Source organism: Callospermophilus lateralis, chromosome 11, assembly GCF_048772815.1.
Source record: "Callospermophilus lateralis isolate mCalLat2 chromosome 11, mCalLat2.hap1, whole genome shotgun sequence".
Lineage (NCBI taxonomy): Eukaryota > Metazoa > Chordata > Mammalia > Rodentia > Sciuridae > Callospermophilus > Callospermophilus lateralis.
This window is the reverse complement of record NC_135315.1, coordinates 40915535-40936510: the sequence shown is the minus strand read 5'-3', so window position 1 is coordinate 40936510 and position 20976 is coordinate 40915535. Positions and strand designations below refer to the sequence as shown.

Sequence of the window (20976 nt, the reverse complement as noted above, 5' to 3'; positions counted from 1 at the left end):
TAGTTCCCCTAAAAGATCATTTTTCTTTTCCTTAATAGTCATTTTCCTTTACTCTAGAGCTTTTCTATGCTTTGAAAGTAAGCATTACCACAAGAGTTTTCTTAAAACAACATACAAGTTGCTACACTCCTGAGGCACTGTATTAACTCTAAAGCAATAAGTAAAGCCGAGCAAATCCGCAACTGTGGCATCAGCTTTCAGAGGCTAAGGCAGACACTTGAGTCCTCAAATTCAAGAATAGCCTAGGTAACATAGTGAGACCCCCCCATCTCAAAATTAACAAAGCAATGCCCTAGTCTTGTACTATTTCTGTCACCTTTTTTGCTGGATTTGCTTGTGCTGCTTCATCAATCTTAAATGGAAACAGACAAAACCTTGCAACGTATTTAAGAAATAATCACAATACATTGTTTTTTTACAAGACTTTAATTAAAAAAAAAAAAAACTCAACAAAAATATATATAATCAAGCATTTTATATAATGCATACATTCTTATTATCTGCAGATAAGATAAATACCAGAAGGTAAAAGTAGATATTGCTTCTCTTTGGCAAGTCACCAATATTATCCTCTGCAGAAACACAGATTAAAAAAAAAAAAAAAAAGTCTTAAAATAGTTGTCCCTTAATACAAACAAAATATCTACCAATAATACAGTAGAGGGATATTTCAAATTGACTAAAATGTATAACACTTTATAGCACAGGGGTGAGGTGGCAAGCTGTTTTTTACATTAAGGCTCACAGCAGTATTTAGGCGAGAAAGATACACTTTTAAGTTATATTCTGTTTTTTTTCTTTCTTCTTCTTTTTTAATAGTGTCACATTCAAACTCCTCTCAGATACCATCCCTAAAGAAAACAAAATCCTTTTCCATACACAAAAACTGTTTCACTTGTAGGTCAGTCTGAAATACACACCCCTCCAACCAAATTCATTGTGTATGAGGCAATTCAGCCTCAATACTCAATATTTATCATCTAATTCAGTATCCCAAAATTAAAAAAAAAAAAAAAAAAAAAAGCTTTCTACTTTACAGCAAAAATATTTTTGTAGCTCTATGGAAGCAATATATACAGGTCTGAACTAAAAATTTAAAAAGCAAAGGAAGGGTCCATTTAACACATAGCAGCTTATGTCTAAATATATACATGTATGTATATGTTTTCACAGTTAATCTTAAAAAATTTACATGTATGTTCAGAATTTCTCCTACAGTCTATAAATAATATTTTAGAAGCTCAAATTATGAAAATGTAGCACATAATGTATCAAATTAAATAATTCTTTCAAACCTTTAAAAACAGATATTTGAAGTCACTAAAGCTTGAGGTTTGTAAAGTATATTCTGTCAATTTCTAATACTAGGAAAGACAGTCATCTAAATACGATAGGAAAGAAACTCCAAAAGTTTGGAAGGAATTGGCAGTTCCTGGACTTCTTGGGTGGACATCACTCTTCGGATTGCCATTCGACATAAATGTTGAAGGCTAGGAACTTGCCTTGGTGTAGCCCAAAAATATACACTTCCATCTTGTGTCCTAAACAGAAACAAACAAACAAAGCATAAATTCAGTCACCCAAGTATATGTATTGCATATGTCCCTAGAGCTCAAACAACTACCTTTTGAGGTTGTATATATTAAATCACAAATGACACCTTAAAACCTAATTAAGAACCAACCAATCATGTACTCAAATGACAAGGCAATAACTGTAGTATAAAAAGCATTTATGGGGCTGAGGTTGTGACTCAGTGGCAGAACACTCACCTAGCACGTGCAAGGCCTACATAAAATTAATTAAGTAAAATAAAGGTATTGTTTCCAACTACAACTAAAAAATAAATATATATATTAAAAAAAAGCACTTAGATTCAGGCACAGTGGCACACATCTGTAATCCCAGTGGCATGAGTGGCTCAGGCAGGAGGATCACCAGTTCAAAACCAGCCTCAGCAAGAGCGAGGTGCTAAGCAACTCAGTGAGACCCTGTGTCTAAAAAAATACTAAAAAGAGCTGGTGAGGGGCTGGGGCTGGGGCTGAGGCTAAGTGGCAAAGTGCTTGCCTCCCATATGTGAGGCACTGGGTTCGATCCTCGGCACCACATTAAAAAAAAATAAAAAAGATGAAAAACAAAAACATTAAAAAAATGAAAATATAAAGGGATGGTGATGTGGCTCAGTTGTCAGTGCCCCCGAGTTCAATCCCCAGTAACAAACAAAGCATTTAGGGGAGATTTACTGACAACAAACTACTGGCTGTTTTACCTAAAAGCCACCTTAGCTTTCATCACCTCTACTTTTGTGGTACCGGCGATTGAACCCAGGGGCACTTTACCACTGAGCTTTATATCCATCCCTTTTTATTTTTTTGAGTCAAGGTCTCAGTTGCTGAGACTGGCCTCAATTTGCAATCCTCCTGCTTCAGCTTCCCCAGTCACTGGGATTACATACAGTGTGATGCTATGTCAACCCTTTTTTCTTTTTTTTCGGTGGTACTGAGGCTCAACCCAAGGCCTTACACATGCTACACAAGTACTTTACCACAAAGAGTTACATCATCTGCTCTTATTTGCCTTTTTAAGAAAAGAGAAAAACATATTTACCCAGCAGCTAAAACACTGCCATCAGTAGAAAAGGCACAGCAAAGACCATTGCTCAGAGGTGCGATCTGTACTGGATAATCCTCATCAATTCTCCAGAATCTCACCATTCTAGAAGGAAAATATGTTATCTAATGAGTATCTAGTAGAAAATTCAAGGTAAAAGAAAACTTAAAATTCAGAGAGAAATGTCATTGTGTCACAAGTAACAAAACACATACACAAATCACACCAATGGGCAATAATAAAATATTTTATGACCTCTAACAGTTGATGATCTTGATCGACTCCAAAGAGACTACACTGCATGGCTGCCTTCCCATCCCAGTATTGAGACTTGTAATGTTTACAACATCACAAACTTTTCTCCTTACTTTCTCAGACTCTAAACAAATTCAGAATCTGTTTTAATGCCTTTCCAAGTAAAGCCTTTTCACCCAGGTAGTTTGTCTAGAAATACAGCAGAGAACTGCATTCAGAATCTGAGTAAACAGGAAAACAATGGTTGTTGGTAAGAACTCCTCTTGTTATGTTTGTTAACATTCTGGAAAGATAACGATTAGCTTTATGACATGATGTGAAAAAACTACTCAAAGCTATATCCATGAACTCTACATAAATAAACGGTAAGAAAATGGAATGGCTGTGACTAATTTCTGCTTATCAATAAGTAGCATATCCTTTTCATGTGACATTTCATCTTCTATCCTAAATAGCAGTGGATACAAACTATTGCTTTTACTATTTTACTTTAGAAATTTCCTTTTGCTTCACCCTTTATAAGATATTAAAGAAAAAGAACCTCTGTGAACTGAGCTAAAAGCTGATTAAAAATCTGCCTGGTTTGTCTCATCAAACAAGGAACAAGAAAGGCATGCATTATCATTAGTTTACATGGATACTGTTTATAGATAATATGACCAATATTCTTTTATGACTTGAGTGGTTTCATGAAGTAGATGAATGAAAGGAAATATTTAAGAAGTAATAAGAGGGGCTGGGGATGTGGCTCAAGCGGTAGCGCGCTTGACTGGCATGCGTGTGGCCTAGGTTCGATCCTCAGCACCACATACAAACAAAGATGTTGTGCCCGCCGAAAACTACAAAATAAATATTAAAAAATTCTCTCTCTCTCTCTCACTCTCTCTTTAAAAAAAAAAAAAAAGAAGTAATAAGAAAGTTAAGCTGTAATTCACACACTTACTTATCATCAGCAAGGCTTGCAATGTGCAATCCATCATGACTAAAAGACACAGCTCGTACCCATCGGTCATTTGCTCCTCCAGCAAATATTGGAGTAGGTGGGGGAAACAGGTGCCTAAAGTCAAATACATGTTTTCAGTGGCTATCACAGAAACTTCAAGCAACAAAACTGCCAAGGAACAAAGTACATACAAGGTTTAAAGTAGCCTTAATAAATACAACTGAGAAGACTGAGTAGAGTTGATATAGCTGAAATTAAATGAAAGAGAACCTGAAACAATTACTAATCTTTTTTTCCATAATATGGTTTAAAACACTACAATTAAAGCCCAACTTTGGTTCTGACTATTTTCCCCTAACACAAAAACTCTAGGGGCTGGGGATATAGTTCAGTTGGTAGAGTGCTTGCCTAGCAAGCACAAGGCCCTGGGTTCAATCCCCAGCAACACACACACTCACACACACACACACACAAACACACACACACACACAAAAAAAAAACACTATAATTATCATTTCTACAGAGTTGGGTACTGTTAAATAGGAAGGCCTATATCATGAGAGCCAAATTTATATTTAAAGCTCTGCATTATTCAAAAAGTTTAAACAGCAAAATTTTAATTTATGACAGACTAATTTTATATTTCATATGTTAGCAATTCAAATTATTCACATTAACTTTTTAAAAACTATAGTGATAACCACCAGTGGACTACACACTAAATAGTTCATGCTGAACCTACCCAAATTCCATCAGAATGTCTCCCTTATGTGGATCCCAGATATATACTCGAGTATCATAAGATGCAGTAGCCAGTAATGCTCCATCAGGAGAAAAGTCACAAGCTACAACATCATGGTGATGTCCTTCTAGTTTCCGAATCATGGTATATTTATCCATATTCCAAAGGAAAACCTGCAATAAAAAGACAAATATTATAGCTTCATTCAGACACACAGAGGACAAAATGATACATCTTAAACTAAAACTACTAAATTTAATTATATTAAACATTATAAATTATGAGTAATTTAAAGAATATGCTCAGTGTCATAGATTAAAAAAATCAATCTTTAAGTTAATTAAAGCAGACATGCAAAATTCTATTTCAAATGTTTCTGTTAATGTTAATTTAAAAAATAAGCCTAAGCATAAAAACAAAGGCAATGCAATTTAACCACAAAGTTACTGAAATTCACTTATTTAAAAAATTAACTAAAATATACAGTAATAAATAGGGTTAAATACTACCAACCCCTTTCTTTTATTTTTTTTTCCAGAAACTACCAAATTTTTAAAAAATATACAGACAGAAAACGTAAGGTTAACAAATTGTTACTCCATTGGCATCTCCCTTTGAGATAATCACTTGTTTACAATAGGCTTGGGTCACCAACGTGAGCCTAGGAAGAGAAACAGATACTGCAAGCAAAGAGAATTTTCACAGCCAAATGAAATTTCTTTGGCAAACAACAAGAATGTTAAACCACATTACAACATGAAAATGCTATTTTATGAAAATAATACAATTACAACAATTGTGTGAATTAAGATTTACCAATCTTACTTTTCCCAAACCGACTACTATCATTAGTCATTTTCAATATAAAACATAAATACTTAAGAACAAGTTCACATACACTTTAGATTTTAAACATCAGTAGTTAGACTGTGCAGAATAGCTTTAAATTGGATTCTAATGTTTACTTCAGCTTGTCATATTAAGCATAAGTTTGGAGATTTTATAACATCCTAATAAGACAATCTCTCCTCCTTTTGGAGTAAAGCAATCCTTTTTACTACTTTTTTTCTGCACAGACAAAAGACATTACTCCAAAGGAAAGTAAGTACAATTTTAAATTGCATTAAATACTTAAGGTATCTCTACATCTTAAAGAATTCCAAAAAAATAGCAGAGAAACCATCTGAAAGCCAATTACTTTACATTAAATTGGTTTCACTTGTCAGACTCCTCTTTCCACCATACTGGAAGATCAATTTACTCAAAGGAGTCAGTAAATTTCACTGTGGGGAAAATTACTTTAAAAAAGAAAAAAAAAAAAAAAAAAGAAAGAAAGAAAAGCAGAAAGTGGACATCGACCAGCACCTGTGTACGTACAGTACACCTTGCAGCCGAATGCAAGGTTACTTCATCCTATGGTAAAGGTCGCCCCCAGCCCGGTAGCCAGAGATGCCACTCTTTCTGCCCAGCTAACACCATTGTGCGCCTGTGTGCGAGTGGTGCCAGCATAACCTCAATCACACCAATATTGCTGCCACCACCTGTGACAGGGAAAGCAAGAAGCATATGGAAAACACACAGCCTAAAATAGCAATGTAAACATCTAGCTTTGTTCTTCTATGATTTTTAAAAGAACTGCGCATTTTGTTCTAATTTGCAACTATCATTTTAACAAATCTCTTGGCTAATAAAAATGCATTTTAACTAGCCTCCAGCCCCCCATTAATTCAGAGTCTATTGATTTCGTCACATGTATTTGGACTTTAACCATTTCATAAATATCTGAAGCTATTAAGATCTCTTTAGCTATACTAACTCAGAGGTGGTGGTAAACAACTAGAACAGATCATTATAAAGAAGCAAAACCTTCTGAAGAGTCATGTAACTTAAAATTGTCTATAGATACGCTACATAAGACAGACAATATCAAATTGCTTCTATAATTCACTAGAGGATTGTTTTTATTTGAGTGCTGTTTTATTATTATTTTTTTTGTTATTATGTTTTTAAGTAACTTTTTTTCAGTTAAATGTCCAGGACCAGCTGGGACTCAACTTTAAAAATAGCAAACTGGACAAAAAAATAGAACAACAGAGAAGAAAATAATTAGCAAGAGAATGCCTTAAGATATGGACTAGCTCTCTTCTATAACATAAAAACTTTCCTAAATCTTACAAAAAATAAACTTGACATACCCCTCATTTCATAAATATCTCTAAGAGCAATCCAACTTCTCACTTCACAATCATTAACTTTTAAAACTTTAATTTCCTTCAAATTCTCCCCATGATGGAATAAAACATTGAAGATATTCATGACACCGAGCACAGACTTAATAGCTTACTTAGATTTAAAATGATTATGCACACATTATTATAATCCAATTCACAATGAATGTACAAGAACTTTGACACATACTGCTTTACTGGCTCCAACTGAACACAGCATAGAAGAGTCAGGAGAGAATGCACAGCTGTACACCCAGTTCTGATGTCCTCTCAATACTTTCATCATGTTTCCTGAACAAAAAGAAGTATCTATGTCAGCCCTAGAATGTACTTCAAATGAACAGCATTTCAAAAATGGCAGTAAATCACAGTATCACAAACTTGTACAGCTGAAAGCAATGTATTCATAACAGAAGTTAGTAATATATACTGTCACTTATTTTTATAAATTAAATTTTACTAAAGTATAATCTTGCACATTTGTGTATGTTGTACTATTGAGATAGGAATTCAGAATGAAGAGAGAAAAATACTGAATCTCACAAGCCACTGAGATGCAGAAAGCACAGTTATATATCTTAAGCAACAGATGGCCCAAGCCAGGTAAGTGCAGGGAAAACTGGCACGAAATTGGGCACCCTAGCTTCACCTTCAGCCTCGCCCCTGACACATCCCTTCTGTAAATATTGGAACCCCAGCAAAAGGCAGGGCTTCTCTCAAAATAGCCCACATTCTCCTTTCAATTTATAACTAACTATTTTCCTAAATAAACTGTCTCATGCTGAATTTTTTTTCTGTCACATATGCCAAGAACCCTGGTGGTCCCCAGTTGAATTCCCCCTCTTCTCTGAGAACTACTGGGACCCTTCTCCAGAGACATCTCTCCTCCTGTTACATTACTACAACAGAGACAGCATGATCCACAAACCAAAAATATTTACTGTCCAATCCTTTAATGTCTGTCACCCTTCATCTATAAAAGATAAAATTCTTTTAGTCCAGTTTCCCTGTTCTATAAATGAAAGGATTGAACACACCAAGTTTAAAAGACATCTTCAAAATGCCTTTCATCCCTTTATTTTGAACAACCTACATTCCACTCCAAAGTCCTTGCTTATATTATACTTACAGCACACAGCTATATGGTCATATAGTTTTATTTCTGTTCCTCAACAGCTGAGCAATTAGAATTGATAAAATGCAGGAGGTACTTCATGATTTGGTAATCTCAACGTGTTTTAACATGGAATGGTTACTACCCATCAGCTGGAGTGGCTCTAAATCTGAGGGGTTTGTTTCCTACTACATTCTCAATTTAAACTCTATTACTCTTAGGTAAGTTTGTCACTTCCTGCCTGAATCTGTTAAGAGCACCAGCAGATTCTATTAAAATAAGTTTTTTGTTTGTTTGTTTAAAATGTATTTTCATGGGCTGAGGATGTAGCTCAGTTTAAGAGTGTCTGCTAGCAAGTAAGAGGCCCTGGGTTCAACCCCCAGCACCACACAAAACCATGTGTACTCATGCTGAAATTATGGGGCTAAGAAGAGGTAGCCACTCCAAAACTTTGTAGGCATCACAAATACAAGCTTTAGAAAATGCTGGGTACTTGACACCAACATACCTTTTTTATTATCTTTGAGGATAAAATATTTTGACTTTTTAATAAAATAATTTTTTAAATAGTTTTTTAAGTTGTCAATAGACCTTTATTTTGTTTATTTATATGCAGTGCTGAGAATTGAACTCAGGACCTCACACAGCAATGCTAGACAAGTGCTCTACCACTGAGCCACAACCCCAGCTCATAATTTCTTTCTTATCCTATGCTTTATTTAGTGTTATAAATACTGGTATGTAAATCATGTTCTAATCTGAATTGTTTTTAGATTATTAAATTTGTTGCTTCATGGTCTACTTTTCACTAAGCAATGTAGGATATTAATAACCCTCCCTAAAATAAAAGGAAATAAACTAACACAGACCTGTTTTGTATAACCCTAAAATGATCCAGATTTTGTCTTCAAAATAGTTGATATAGATCTGTGTGGTTAGTTTCTAAATAGTATCAAGAGTATTCACTTATCGTAACTGCTGGCTCCTATTCTGGCTCACATTTATGTTTCTTTGATGTTTACAGGAAAGAGACCAAAAGAGTAAATATAAAAAAGGAAACTTTGATCAGATACCATTTTTAAAGCTGAATGCCCCCAATGTTCCCAATATCTTTCAATAGCAATATCAAAACACTAATCATTTTTCATATCCTGAAATAAAGACATACCATCATCTTTCAGGTCCCACACTCGAAGAGTTTTATCTCTTGAAGCTGACACTAGGATCAAGCTCCCATCTGGAGCAAAAGTTAAATCTCTGACCACTTCAGTATGATCTACCAAATTAAGGAGGAGTTTTCCTAAATGTGATGGGAGGGGAAAAAAAGACAATATTAATACTTTTTATCAGCTTCCACTTTTGAAAAACAGGTTGTAACTACTTTGAAAATATGAATAGAAATTCTTGGTTTACCAAGTATTAAATATTTATTTGTTATTACTATTATTGTTACCTGTAAGAAATAGCTACTTCTAGTGTTTCAAAATGAATCATTCTCAGGATAATCAAGCCAAACTTTATTAGAATAATTAAAAGGGAATTCCCAAAACCTAAACAAATTTCTGGATCAAGTTAATTTAATAAAAAGGAAGGTCTCTGCAGGTAGCCATGGTGGCACACCCTTGTAATTCCAGCTAGTTTGGGAGGCTGAGGCAAGAAAATCACAAATTGAGGCCAAGACTGGGGATATAGCTCAGTTGGTAGACTGCTTGCCTTGCATGCACAAGGCCCTGGGTTCAATCCCCAGCACTACCAAAAAAGAAAAAGCACAAGACAAATTTGAGGCCAGCCTTGGCAACTTCCCTGTCTCCCTAATAATAATAAAAAGGACCAAGGAACTGAAGACGTAGCTCAGTGAGAGAGTGCTCTGGGCTTAATCACCAGTAGTGTGGGTGGGGTGGGGTGGTAGAGACCAGACAACAATATTATCATCACTTTGTAAATCCCTTTTTTTTTTTTTTAAGATAGAAAATTTTAATATTTATTTTTAGTTCTCAGCGGGCACAACATCTTTGTTTGTATGTGGTGCTGAGGATCGAACCCAGACCGCACGCATTCCAGGTGAGCGCGCTACCGCTTGAGCAACATCCCCAGCCCACTTTGTAAATCTTTATGGTATAATTTTTAAAAAATTTTTATTATTTATTTTTTAGTTGTAATTGGATACCTTTATTTTATTTAGTGGTGCTAAGGATCGAACCCAGGGCCTCACATGTCCTAGGCGAGCACTCTATTGCTGAGCCACAACCCCAGCACTGTATGGTATAATTTTAAAATACAAAATCACTTTTCCTTTGTTTGTATTTGTTTGCCTTTTGATTACTAATGGACTATCAAACTCTCCAAAAGATATATTATTCCACAATCTTAATTTTAGAACACAGTGGGAAAATGTATTTTACTTATCTATTCTTTTTTTTTTTTTTAAGAGAGAGTGAGAGGAGAGAGAGAGAATTTTAATACTTATTTTTTAGTTATAGGGGGACACAACATCTTTGTTTGTACGTGGTGCTGAGAATCGAACCGGGGCCACACGCATGCCAGGCGCGCGCTACCACTTGAGCCACATCCCCAGCCCCTTATCTATTCTTGTTAATAGTTTTGTTTTCTAGAATTTCTAGAAAATAACTCAAATTTTGACTCATTATCCCCATTCAATGTTAGAATCACTTGCTGTGTTCTAAGATATGCCCTGCTTTAATCTGCATTTTTAAATTCTTTTACATTCCTGAGCACATAATATATTCCAGAAACCGTTCTACGTAATGAACAAAACATTTCTTTTTAATTGTCCAAAGAACTTAACTTCTCAATCTACCTGCTTAGACTTTAGATAAACGGTCACTAAAACTTTTCAAGGGTTAGATAATGATTGTTAAAACCTGATTTGCCTTGAAAGCCTCTAAACTGTCATTGAGAAAGTATGTAAGAAAACACCTTGCTATTTGAGTCATGAACTAAATTACTAGTATACAAATGATAATTAACTAAACACTCCCTAGACATGCCCTTTCTATTGTAATATTCTCTCCCTCTCCCTCTCTCTCTCTCTCTCTCTCTCTTGTGGTGCTAGGGATTGAACCCAGGGCCTTGTGCATGTGAAGCAAGCACTCTACCAACTGAGCTATATCCCCAGCCCCCTATTGCAATATTCTCTGAGGAATTATGGACCAATGTGAACTCCACAGTTTTCCTAAATTAAAACCATGAGCTGAGGATGCTATTCAGGGCAATTATAAAATACTCATAACATAAATTCTTGCTTATTAGTATGTTAAAATCTTCAATCTTATATTCTAATGCCTGTGAGTAGTGCCCTGCATCATAAAATAATCAAGTTTGCTTTTAAAACTATGGATCCAAAAAAAAGACAGCACACCACACACACACACACACACACACACACACACAAAAAAAAAAACCACTATGGATCCATACCTGTATATACATCCCATATTTTGATACGACCATTGTTTAATCCTGTTGCAAGGAGTAGCTGATCTTGTCCAAATTTGAATCGATGCCATTCTATATTTACACAGCGGCTCTGTTTTTCTGGAACTGAAGACCCAAAAGCAAGACTCCAGACTATATCTCCACAGTCTATAATATGTTCACGAGGCTTATTTTTCTGACCACCATCACTATTTTGTCTTGGCAATCTTAAACTGCTTGAATTAGTAACATTCTTGGTGCCATGTAAGAGACTGAAGGAAAAGCCAGAATGAAACTGAATTATTATTTACTCCAACCTCCTATAGATATCAATTATATGTGTTTGTTAAAATAAGTTCAATATTGACTATACTGATAATGATTCACAACAGAATCCTATACATAGGAAGAGGAAAAGTTGTTATATGAACTACAAGGGAATGACTGAGTAAATTCAGATCATTAATATAAATGTTCAGTGGCTAAGGAAAAGTTCAATAATAAAACAATTTATAACTCATTTGCCTCCCAAATTTTCCTCAAAACCACTATCTCAACTGAACTCCCTTAACCTAAAAGCAGAAGTATAAACAAACAAAAAAATTCAAGTAATTTAACCCATTAAGTTCCAAGTTTTCCATTATGTGACTATTTTAACAAAAGTGACACAGGTACATTAACAGAGTTTGATAACTGTAATCTAGAAAAAAATATATCCTATACATATAGTTCACATATATTTTTTTAAAATGCTCTAATCTTTCACCTAGTATTTTTCTCAAAAGGGTAGAACTCTAAAAACATTATTTCAAAAGTTATCATAAGTAGTACATGTTGCACAACTTAAGTTTTTAATAGGTATTCCACACCTGGGACAATGGGACTTAAGATATTATTAAGTCAATATTAGAAAACTACCTTTAGCAAAACCCAAACATCTCAAACCATAATCATCAGTTTCCCATTCCTTTAGGCTTAAAGTAATATGTAATAAGGGTATTAATGAATATAACCATGATGGCCTATTAGACACAAAAGGCAAGAAAAGATCAAATTTAGTATATGATAGTTTAAAAAAATTTTTTTTCAACAAATATACAAACTCAAGCCCAACAGAGGTATCATAAGTACATTTAAAAGTAAAGACATAAATATTCTACAATGTATAACTAAGGCCAGACAATTCTTCACATAGCCTAAGATTAAAACACATTTATAACACTGTCTATAAAAAATATCAATAAATATAAAAAAAATCAAAATGTTTTTATTACTCTATATTGAGAGAGAAAAGATACAAAAAAGAAAAAAGAATCTTACAAGTTTTTAAGGCTCTGGGACCACGGAACAAGCTTTACTGTACGATGTCCTTGTGACCAAGCAAAATATGAACCATCTGGAGCAAAAGCAACAGTCCAATTTTCACGACCACATTTCTTGTCAAAAGGAGCTGCTGGAGCTAAAAGTTCACCTATAGTACGGGATCTCACTAAAAATAAACAACATAAGATGTCATTTATGATCAACAATGAATTCGAGTCTACTTTCACATGACTTTGGGATTCACTGATTTTTTTTTTCCCCTTTGGTGCTGGGGATTGAACCCAGGGCCTTGTGCATGCAAGACAAGCACTATCACCTGAGCTATATCCCCAGCCCTTCTTTTTCTTTTAGACAGGCATAGGGAAATCTGATGTTCACCCACCAAGCAGAAGTATTTTTCAGTGTGAAATCCCCTTAAAAATAACTATTGTTCAGTTTTGCAAGATATTATTAAAAGTTACTTTGCAAGATAAATATCTTCCAAATTATGTTTTCTAGCATTCAAGAACCACAAATTGCCAGGGGTGATGGCGTATGCCTGTAATCCCAGAAGCTCAGAAGACTGAGGCAGGAGGATTACAAGTTCAATGCCAGCCTCAGAAACTTAATGAGGCCCTAAGCAACTCTAAATAAAATATAAAAAAGGGCTGGGGATGTAGCTCAGGGGTAGAGCCTAGAATGTGGGGGAGGAGGCATTATATACACTAGTGATTCTCAAATAGTGGTCCTCAAGAAACTTCCTAATGGGCCTCAAAGTGACATAAAAATGTTATTGTTTTGGTTTTTAAATAGAGGTGAGCCAGGCGTGGTAGTGCATGCCTGTAATCCCACAGATCGGGAGGCTGAGACAGGAGGATCAAGAGTTCAAAACCATGGACTGGGGTTGTGACTCAGTGGTAGAGCGCTCGCCTCGCACGTGCCGAGACCCCTGGGTTCAATCCTCAGCACCACATAAAAATAAATAAGTGAAATAAAAGTACTGTGTCCAACTACAACTAAAAAATAATTATTTTTTTTAAAAAAAGAGTTCAAGGGCTGGGGATGTGGCTCAAGTGGTAGGGCGCTCGCTTGGCATGCGTGCGGCCCGGGTTTGATCCTCAGCACCACATACAAAGATGTTGTGTCCGCCGAGAACTAAAAAATAAATATTAAAAATTCTCTCTCCTCTCTCTTAAAAAAAAAAAAAAAGAGAGTTCAAAACCAGCCTCAGCAAAAGTATAAGGCCCTAAGCAACTCAGTGAGACTCAGTCTCTAAATCAAATACAAAATAGGATAGGACTGAGGATGTAGTCGAGTGCCCAACTTCAATCCCCAGTACCAAAACAAAATACACACACACACACACACAAAAAAAAAAAAGCGAATGATTTCATATATTTTTAATTTCGTTAACAGTAAGGATAATATCACTTCCACATTTAACAAAAAGGCAGATAAACATGATTCTATTGCAGAGTATTCATGCAAACTCAGCTGAAATTTCCTCAATTTTGGAAAAGGACTTTCTTTCTTGGCATGATACCAATACTGTATTGGATTTGTCTTGTTTCCAAATTTTACTATTTTTCCTGTTTTCTTATAGGCTGGTTGTCTGGTCAACTCTACAGCATACTGCAATGTGTTTTTATATGATTTTGGCTTAAACATTCCAACAGCTGAACTTTAATATAATCTTATATATTGCAGATCAACTAAAAACCACTTATAGCTGTATATTATGGCACACACCTATAATTCCAGCCACTCAAGAGGGCTGAGGCCAACCTCAGCAATTTAGCAAAACCCTTTCTCAAAAAACAACAACAAAAACAAAAAACAAAGACTGGGGACATAGCTTGGTAGTAAAGCGCCCCAGAATCAATCCCCAGCACCAAAACCACTCCTGTAGTTAGAACAGATACATGTGCACAAATGTTCAGTGGCACTTCCAATCTGAATGTGTGCTTCATCAATAGCTAGTATAGCACCAGACATAGGAGTTCAGTAAATATTTACTGAACAAATATGAAAGCACATGTATAAAGTCTGGTTCTTAAGTGACTTAAATGTTCCCTGCACAATTTCCTAGATACATTAACAAATCAGTATGATTTAAAATATCAAATTAAACAAAAAAATCTAACACCTACTTTTTTATGATACTCATAAATAAGAATAAGGATTATTCTTTCTTTTTTTTAGGATTATTCTATTTTTGTTGTAGCGAGATTATCAGAAATTTTTTTCTTTTTCTTTCTTCCTTTCTTTTTTTCTTTTCTTTTGAACCCAAGGGTACTTAAACTACACCCCCAGTCCTAAGTTGCTGTGGATGGCTTTTAACTAGAGACTCTCCTGCCTTGAGGCCCTCTGGAGTTGCTGGAATAGAGGCGTGTGCCTCCAAGTCTGGCAGAAATGTTTCTTTTTCTTTTTAAATATTTTTAAATTTATTGATGGACTTTTTATTTATTTGTTTATATGTGGTGCTGAGAATTGAACCCAATGCCTGACACCTGCTAGGCAAGTGATCTACCACTGAGCCACAGCCACAGCTCTGAAATTTTTCTTTTTAATGACTCAAGTCTTCCTTCTACCCACTCCATCCAGTTCTGATTCTGACCTAAGAGAATAAACCTAAAACCCTGATCCCAAATGACATACATGACATACAAAATACAGACATGAGTCTTATTTATCAGGCTGAAATTTCTAGTTTCAATCATTCCTTTGATTAGTTTCAAATCCATTCTTCATTTAATTTCATCAGTTTTCTGGATTAAATTCCAGATGATAGTGGCCCTCATTAAAAATAGAACCAAAAACTATACACCATACCTCAGGTATGGTTTATTTATTTATTTTAAATATTTATGTTTTAGTTATAGGCAGACACAAAGTCTTTATTTCACTTTATGTGATGCTGAGGATTGAACCCAGTGTCCAACACATGCTAGGTGCACGCTCTACCTCAGAGCCACAACCTCAGCCCCCTCGGGGATCAAGGTAATGATCCATCTGTATTTATAGAGCATAAAATGACATTAATTATACTGGCAGTCACAGGACCTTCTTAATAGAAAATTCACATAGTGGTAATACTCAGACATTTGCAGAAAGATTTTTTTTTAAATACACAAATGACTTTAGGAAGGGCATGCTGTTCCAGGTTTTCTTATATTTTTCTAAGCTCATAGACTTACATGGTCATTTCACTAGGTCCTTTTTTCACATGTCTGACCTCTGAATTTGCAATTTCTGCCTAATTTTTTTTTTAAATCAACTTTCTGTGTACCCAAACCAATCTTTTAAAATCCTTACATTTTAGGAGAAAAAAGCCAAGTTTACAAATAAGGGATGCAAGTTTTAAAATTCAACTGAAAATATGGAATCATTATCTTTAAAAGAGAAAGTCCCCAGTTAAACTAAATTTCCCACACAAGATTCATTTTTTTAGGCCATGTTTTAAAGTCACTTTTTTTTTTCTTTTGGCCACAATCATGAACTCCATTGTATAAAGAATGGTAGTAGAGTGTGGGGTGCACAGCTGTGATCCTAACACCTTGGGAGTCTGAGGCAGGAGGATCACAAGCCAGCCTCAGCAACTTGGCAAAATAAAAAATAGGGCTGGGGCTGTAGGGCCAGCTTTGCATGTGTGAGGCACTGGGTTCAATCCTCAGCACCACATAAAAATAAAGATATGGTGTCACCTACAACTAAAAAATTTTTAAATAAATAAATAAAAAGATAAAAAGTGGTAATAAATGGAAAAAATGGCTTAAATAGCAAATCCCATGAAATAATAAGCTAATTTATTCTCAAACATACAGAAACTCAAGAAATTGTGCCATTATAAAAACTGCCACCATACATGAGATTCATAAGGCTGAGGCAGGAGGATTCCAAGTTAAAGGCCAGCCTGAACAATTTAGGGAGATCCTATCTTAAAACAAAAAGAAAGACTGGGGATGTATCTCAGGAGTAAAGCACCCACCCTGAGTTGGATCCTCAGTATCCACCAACTCACAAAACTGTCAAATAAATGTATGACACTGTAAAATAATAATACTTCATTTCTTGCCAATTAAGAGATATATAAAATGATCTTTGCACTTTAATCAAATAATTTAAGCAATTAGATGGTTAACCGGTACAATATTATAAACCTATTACAAGGTTCATACTAAAGTGCACTGGGAAAAAATTTGTATTGCCTGGAACTGTTTAATGTTGGCATCCTAAGAAACATCATTAACAAAATTTTTTTTAGTTGTAGATGGACACAAAATACCTTTATTTAATTTTATTTATTTATTTATTTGATGCTGAGAATCAGACCCGGTGTCTCATGACTGCTAGCTAGGCAAGAGCTCTACCACTTAACTACAACCTCAGCCTGAATAATATCATTTAATGACCTTGTATATGGGAAAAGCTGCATGCTATGAATAATCCACCATAAGACAGAACCCTACATTAATAATATCTGTAGAGTAGTAACATATGAGTCACCACTGAACCAAGCAAACCAGATATAGTTCCTTCTTCACATTCCTCCCTACAATTTCATAACCAGAAAGGGAAGATCTGTGGTAATACCTTGTGAAAGATGGCAGTAGCTTAAGGCAGTTAAACCCCAGTCATACAGAATTCTTCAATCATTCATGGAATTTTGCCTCTACTTTCGGTATATACTTAAGAAGCCAAACTTGGTACAGCTACAATTAATACCCCAGAAGCCAAAGATATAGCGGTGTATGCCTGTTATCCTAGCCACTCACGAGACTGAGGCAGAAAGATCACAAATTTGAGACCAGACTCAGCAATTTAGCAATACCCTGTCTCAAAATAAATAAATAAAGGGCTGGAGATGTAGCTCAGTGGGAAGACACCCTGGGTTCAATCACTAGTACCACCAAAAAAACACAAACAAACAAACAAAAAAAAAAAAAAAAAAAAAACAAGGAAGCTTCGAGTTCTATTCACAAATATAAAACTACAGAGGGCTGGGGTTATGGTTCAGTGGTAGAATGCTTGCCTAGTATGTGTGAGGCACTGGGCTCGATCCTCAGGACCCACATAAAAATAATGAAAAATAAAGGTATCTATAACAACAACAAAAAATATTTAACCTTGTATCCAAATGATACTTCAAAAAAGGAAGAAAAAAATCAGGAACAGTACCACATGCCTGTAATCCCAGCTACTGGGGAGACTGAGGCAGGAAGATGGCAAGTGCCTTGGCAACTTAGTAACACCCTGTCTCAAAATTTAAAAATAAATGAAAGGGTTGGAGGTATAGCTCAGTGGTAGAGCGCCACTGGGTTCAATCCTCAGTACTGTAAAAACCAAAAAACAAGCAACTAGGTTTTTTTTAAAGCTTAGAAAAGTCTAAAATTCTAGATATTTGACACAAAGCTAGTAGGAACTTTTTTGAGACACAAAAATGCAAAAGGAAAAAAAAAAGTTTAATTAATAAGGAATACTTAAAGCTGGGGTTGTGGCTCAGTGGCATGTGTGAGGCACTGGGTTCGATCCTCAGCACCACATAAAAAATGAATAATTTTTCAAAAAGTGGGGGAGCTACTTAAGCCAGGCGTAGTGGCTCACACCTGTAACCCCAGCAGCTCCAGAGGATGAAGCAGAAGAATCACAAGTTCAAGGCCAGCCTCAGCAACTTAGTGAGACCCTGTCTCAAAATATAAAAATTAAAAAAGCTGGGAATGTGACTCAGTGGTAAAGCACCCCTGGGTTCAATCCTCAGTTCGGCTCCCCCCAAAAAAGTGCTACTTAATTGATGGTTCTACTTATGCAAATCTGCTAAGCAGCTGTCTTCATTCCTTAGGAAAGAGAAAAGTTTTAAAAATGGACTATAAAGATGATGTAAAATACATAAATATGAAAGGCAGATCACTCATGTGTCGGATTACGGTGAAGCAGAGAGGGAAGAAAACCACAGAACTGATTATAAGAATTTTTCAGGTTAAAACATACTTATTACTCTTAATATACAGTTTAAATTAAAACAGGGCAAAAAATTAGTGTGTTCTCAATATCTTCAAGAGTTATTAAAAACCAGGGTTAAAATCACCTCCCAATCAGCCATTCAACCATATTATCCCCCTAAGAGAACAAAAGTTCAAAATTCTATAATAGGATTCTTTTGATATAGAAATTTACAGATACAAAGGATAGCTAAAGGACATTTTAGCTACTTGAGCTTCTCTCCTTCTCTAGAAATAACTCCTCCAAGAATTTCGTAAAGAAGTACACTTACTTCAAGAGCAGGAAATGCAAAGGCTCTCTGCTCAGTGGCCACTGACAATTTTTATTAACACTGTAAAGTAAGTTCAGTGTTTACTAAGCATTTCAGTCAATGTAAGGCACCCAAACAGCCACAAAAGTTGTTTCATGTATTTTAAGAGAACTTAAATAATGTTAAATACTTTAAAGGAAGCCACTAGGTAGGTCTGGACCACAACCTTCAATACCCATTTCCCCCATCTTCAGCTTGGCAGTGAGATAGTAAGGACAAAGGGTAAATGCATTCCTCAGCCTTGGTTTACAGCCTGACAGCCATTAAAAGATTCCATCTTAACTCAGTTTGTGCATTTATCTACCCTCAAAGAGCGCAAAATGTATCAGCCATGGTGCTTTCACTTAATTTATTCTTATCACAGGGCAAAGATGCTTCCAATTAACATTCCTAAACCCCTACCCCTTCAAGTAACCAATAAAACTAGTTCCTTTCTTTTGTTCTAGTGAGCCACAGCCTGACACTTTCTGGTCAGAGCTGTACCTCCCTTCCCAACATGAGTCCCTAATAAAAGCTTTTTTTTTTTTTTTTTGGCCTAATAAAGGCTTTGCCTGTATATTCGTACTAGCGGGACTCGATTTTATTTCTATGATCAAGTCAAAATTCCCTGTGTTCAGCATCAGCAGGGCCATTAGGCTAGTTTTTAGAAAGCCTTTCCAGACTTTGCTCTTCTGTTCAGTAGTCTTTCTTCCGTCACTCCACTCTACTCTGCTTCTCCCATATGTATTTGAAAGATAATTCTGAAAAAGTCTCCTGCATCGCTTTCGTTAAGATCACATCACTTTTTAAAATATTGCGTTCTCCAGGCTGTTGGCACCTCTTCAGGCACCTTTCTCATTAAAGAGCAGTTGGCATATAGAATCCTCTCCCTTTCACTGCAGGTCAGAACATACAAGTTTACTTTTTTCCCCATCGTGAACCTAAGAGTTCCTGAAACGCCACCAACCCAGGAGATTAACGTTCCCCTGACCATTCGATGCTCAAGCCCTGAGCCCTAAGCCTCCCAGGTTAAGTGACCTGCGCCAATTTCGATGAACAAACTGAGGTCCGGGAGGTGAGTTCCCGCCTGAGTCACACAATAAGCCGGAGTTCGGCTCGAGGTCTGCCCGGGGCTCGCCCGCACGCGCCCAGGCTCCGCTCCACAGTCCAGCCCCTCCGCGCCCGCTCAGCAGGCGCCGCATCTATGCCGGGTCCCATTTGCCCCTCGGCGATCACCCACCCATGAGGCCACTTCCTCCTCTTGGCTCAAGAGCTTGTCCCCAGCTAGCTCACTCGAGCTCTTCCCTCGGACTCTGAGTCGCTTCCTCTGAAACCTCCTTTGGGAGATTCCCTACTTCTCCTCAGCTCCCGCGCACGAACCCTCCGTCCCATTCCTCACCGATCTCTTTCTCGTTGACCCTCGGGGGAAAGCTGGCCATCTATGGGGAACCGTCTGATTCCGGGGATACGATGCAGATGCAACGACAGAGAAGGGAAAGGCGAACGCTGAGGGGCGTGACGCGAGCTCGTTCCCTCCCGAGTCCGGGAACTGAGGGGTGGGGCGGGGGCGGCCGCTTCGGCTTCTGCTGGCTGCCCCGGGACAGCACCGGAAGGCTCGAACCAAACTACGGAGTCTAACACAGACAAAAGACCCTTTGCTCTGGCTCCCGCCTACAGATGATAACAGTAACCTCGACGCCGTCGACGCAGACGAGACACTGAGACAAGATGGCGGGCTGCACGGGTGATATCTGGGAGGCGGGGGCGTGGTCCGGTGACGTCAGCGCCATCGGCTCCTCCTCCAGACGCACGGGACGTGACGGCCCGGGCCTGGAGCGCGCTGGCGTTGTCCAGAGCCGAGGTGTAGGGTGGGGTCGGAAGAGTGCGGAGGCGGAGGAGCAGAAAGCTGAAAAGTGACCTCCCGACTGCCTCTAACCTGCCATTTATAAGTCGACGTGCCTTTGGAAAAGGCAAGCCAATTGTGTAATTCATATTAACCCGCAGCTTAAAGATTGCTTGGAATTTAATCTGGCTGAGCCGAAAGAACAAAAAAGACAT

General features: G+C 36.8%; 1 protein-coding gene across 4 annotated transcripts; it reads right to left on the bottom strand.

Moving 5' to 3' along the window:
* Nucleotides 1–451: 451 nt before the first annotated feature.
* Nucleotides 452–20646, bottom strand: Wsb1 (WD repeat and SOCS box containing 1). 4 transcript variants are annotated; one of them, XM_076870383.1, is made up of 9 exons: nucleotides 20318–20646; nucleotides 12648–12816; nucleotides 11331–11599; nucleotides 9061–9192; nucleotides 6969–7069; nucleotides 4551–4723; nucleotides 3809–3922; nucleotides 2608–2715; nucleotides 452–1541 (listed from the first exon to the last, which is right to left on the bottom strand). In XM_076870383.1, exons 1-9 carry the CDS (start codon nucleotides 20355–20357, stop codon nucleotides 1382–1384), a joined length of 1266 nt encoding a protein of 421 aa, XP_076726498.1. In that variant the 5' UTR covers nucleotides 20358–20646; the 3' UTR covers nucleotides 452–1381. The 4 variants fall into 4 exon arrangements, with proteins under 4 accessions (XP_076726498.1, XP_076726500.1, XP_076726502.1 ...); XM_076870385.1 differs by lacking the exons at nucleotides 9061–9192; nucleotides 11331–11599; nucleotides 12648–12816; nucleotides 20318–20646 and adding an exon at nucleotides 5916–6091 and having other exon boundaries at nucleotides 6969–7052; XM_076870387.1 differs by lacking the exons at nucleotides 9061–9192; nucleotides 11331–11599; nucleotides 12648–12816; nucleotides 20318–20646 and adding an exon at nucleotides 5928–6091 and having other exon boundaries at nucleotides 6969–7052.
* Between the last annotated feature and the right edge of the window lie 330 nt (nucleotides 20647–20976).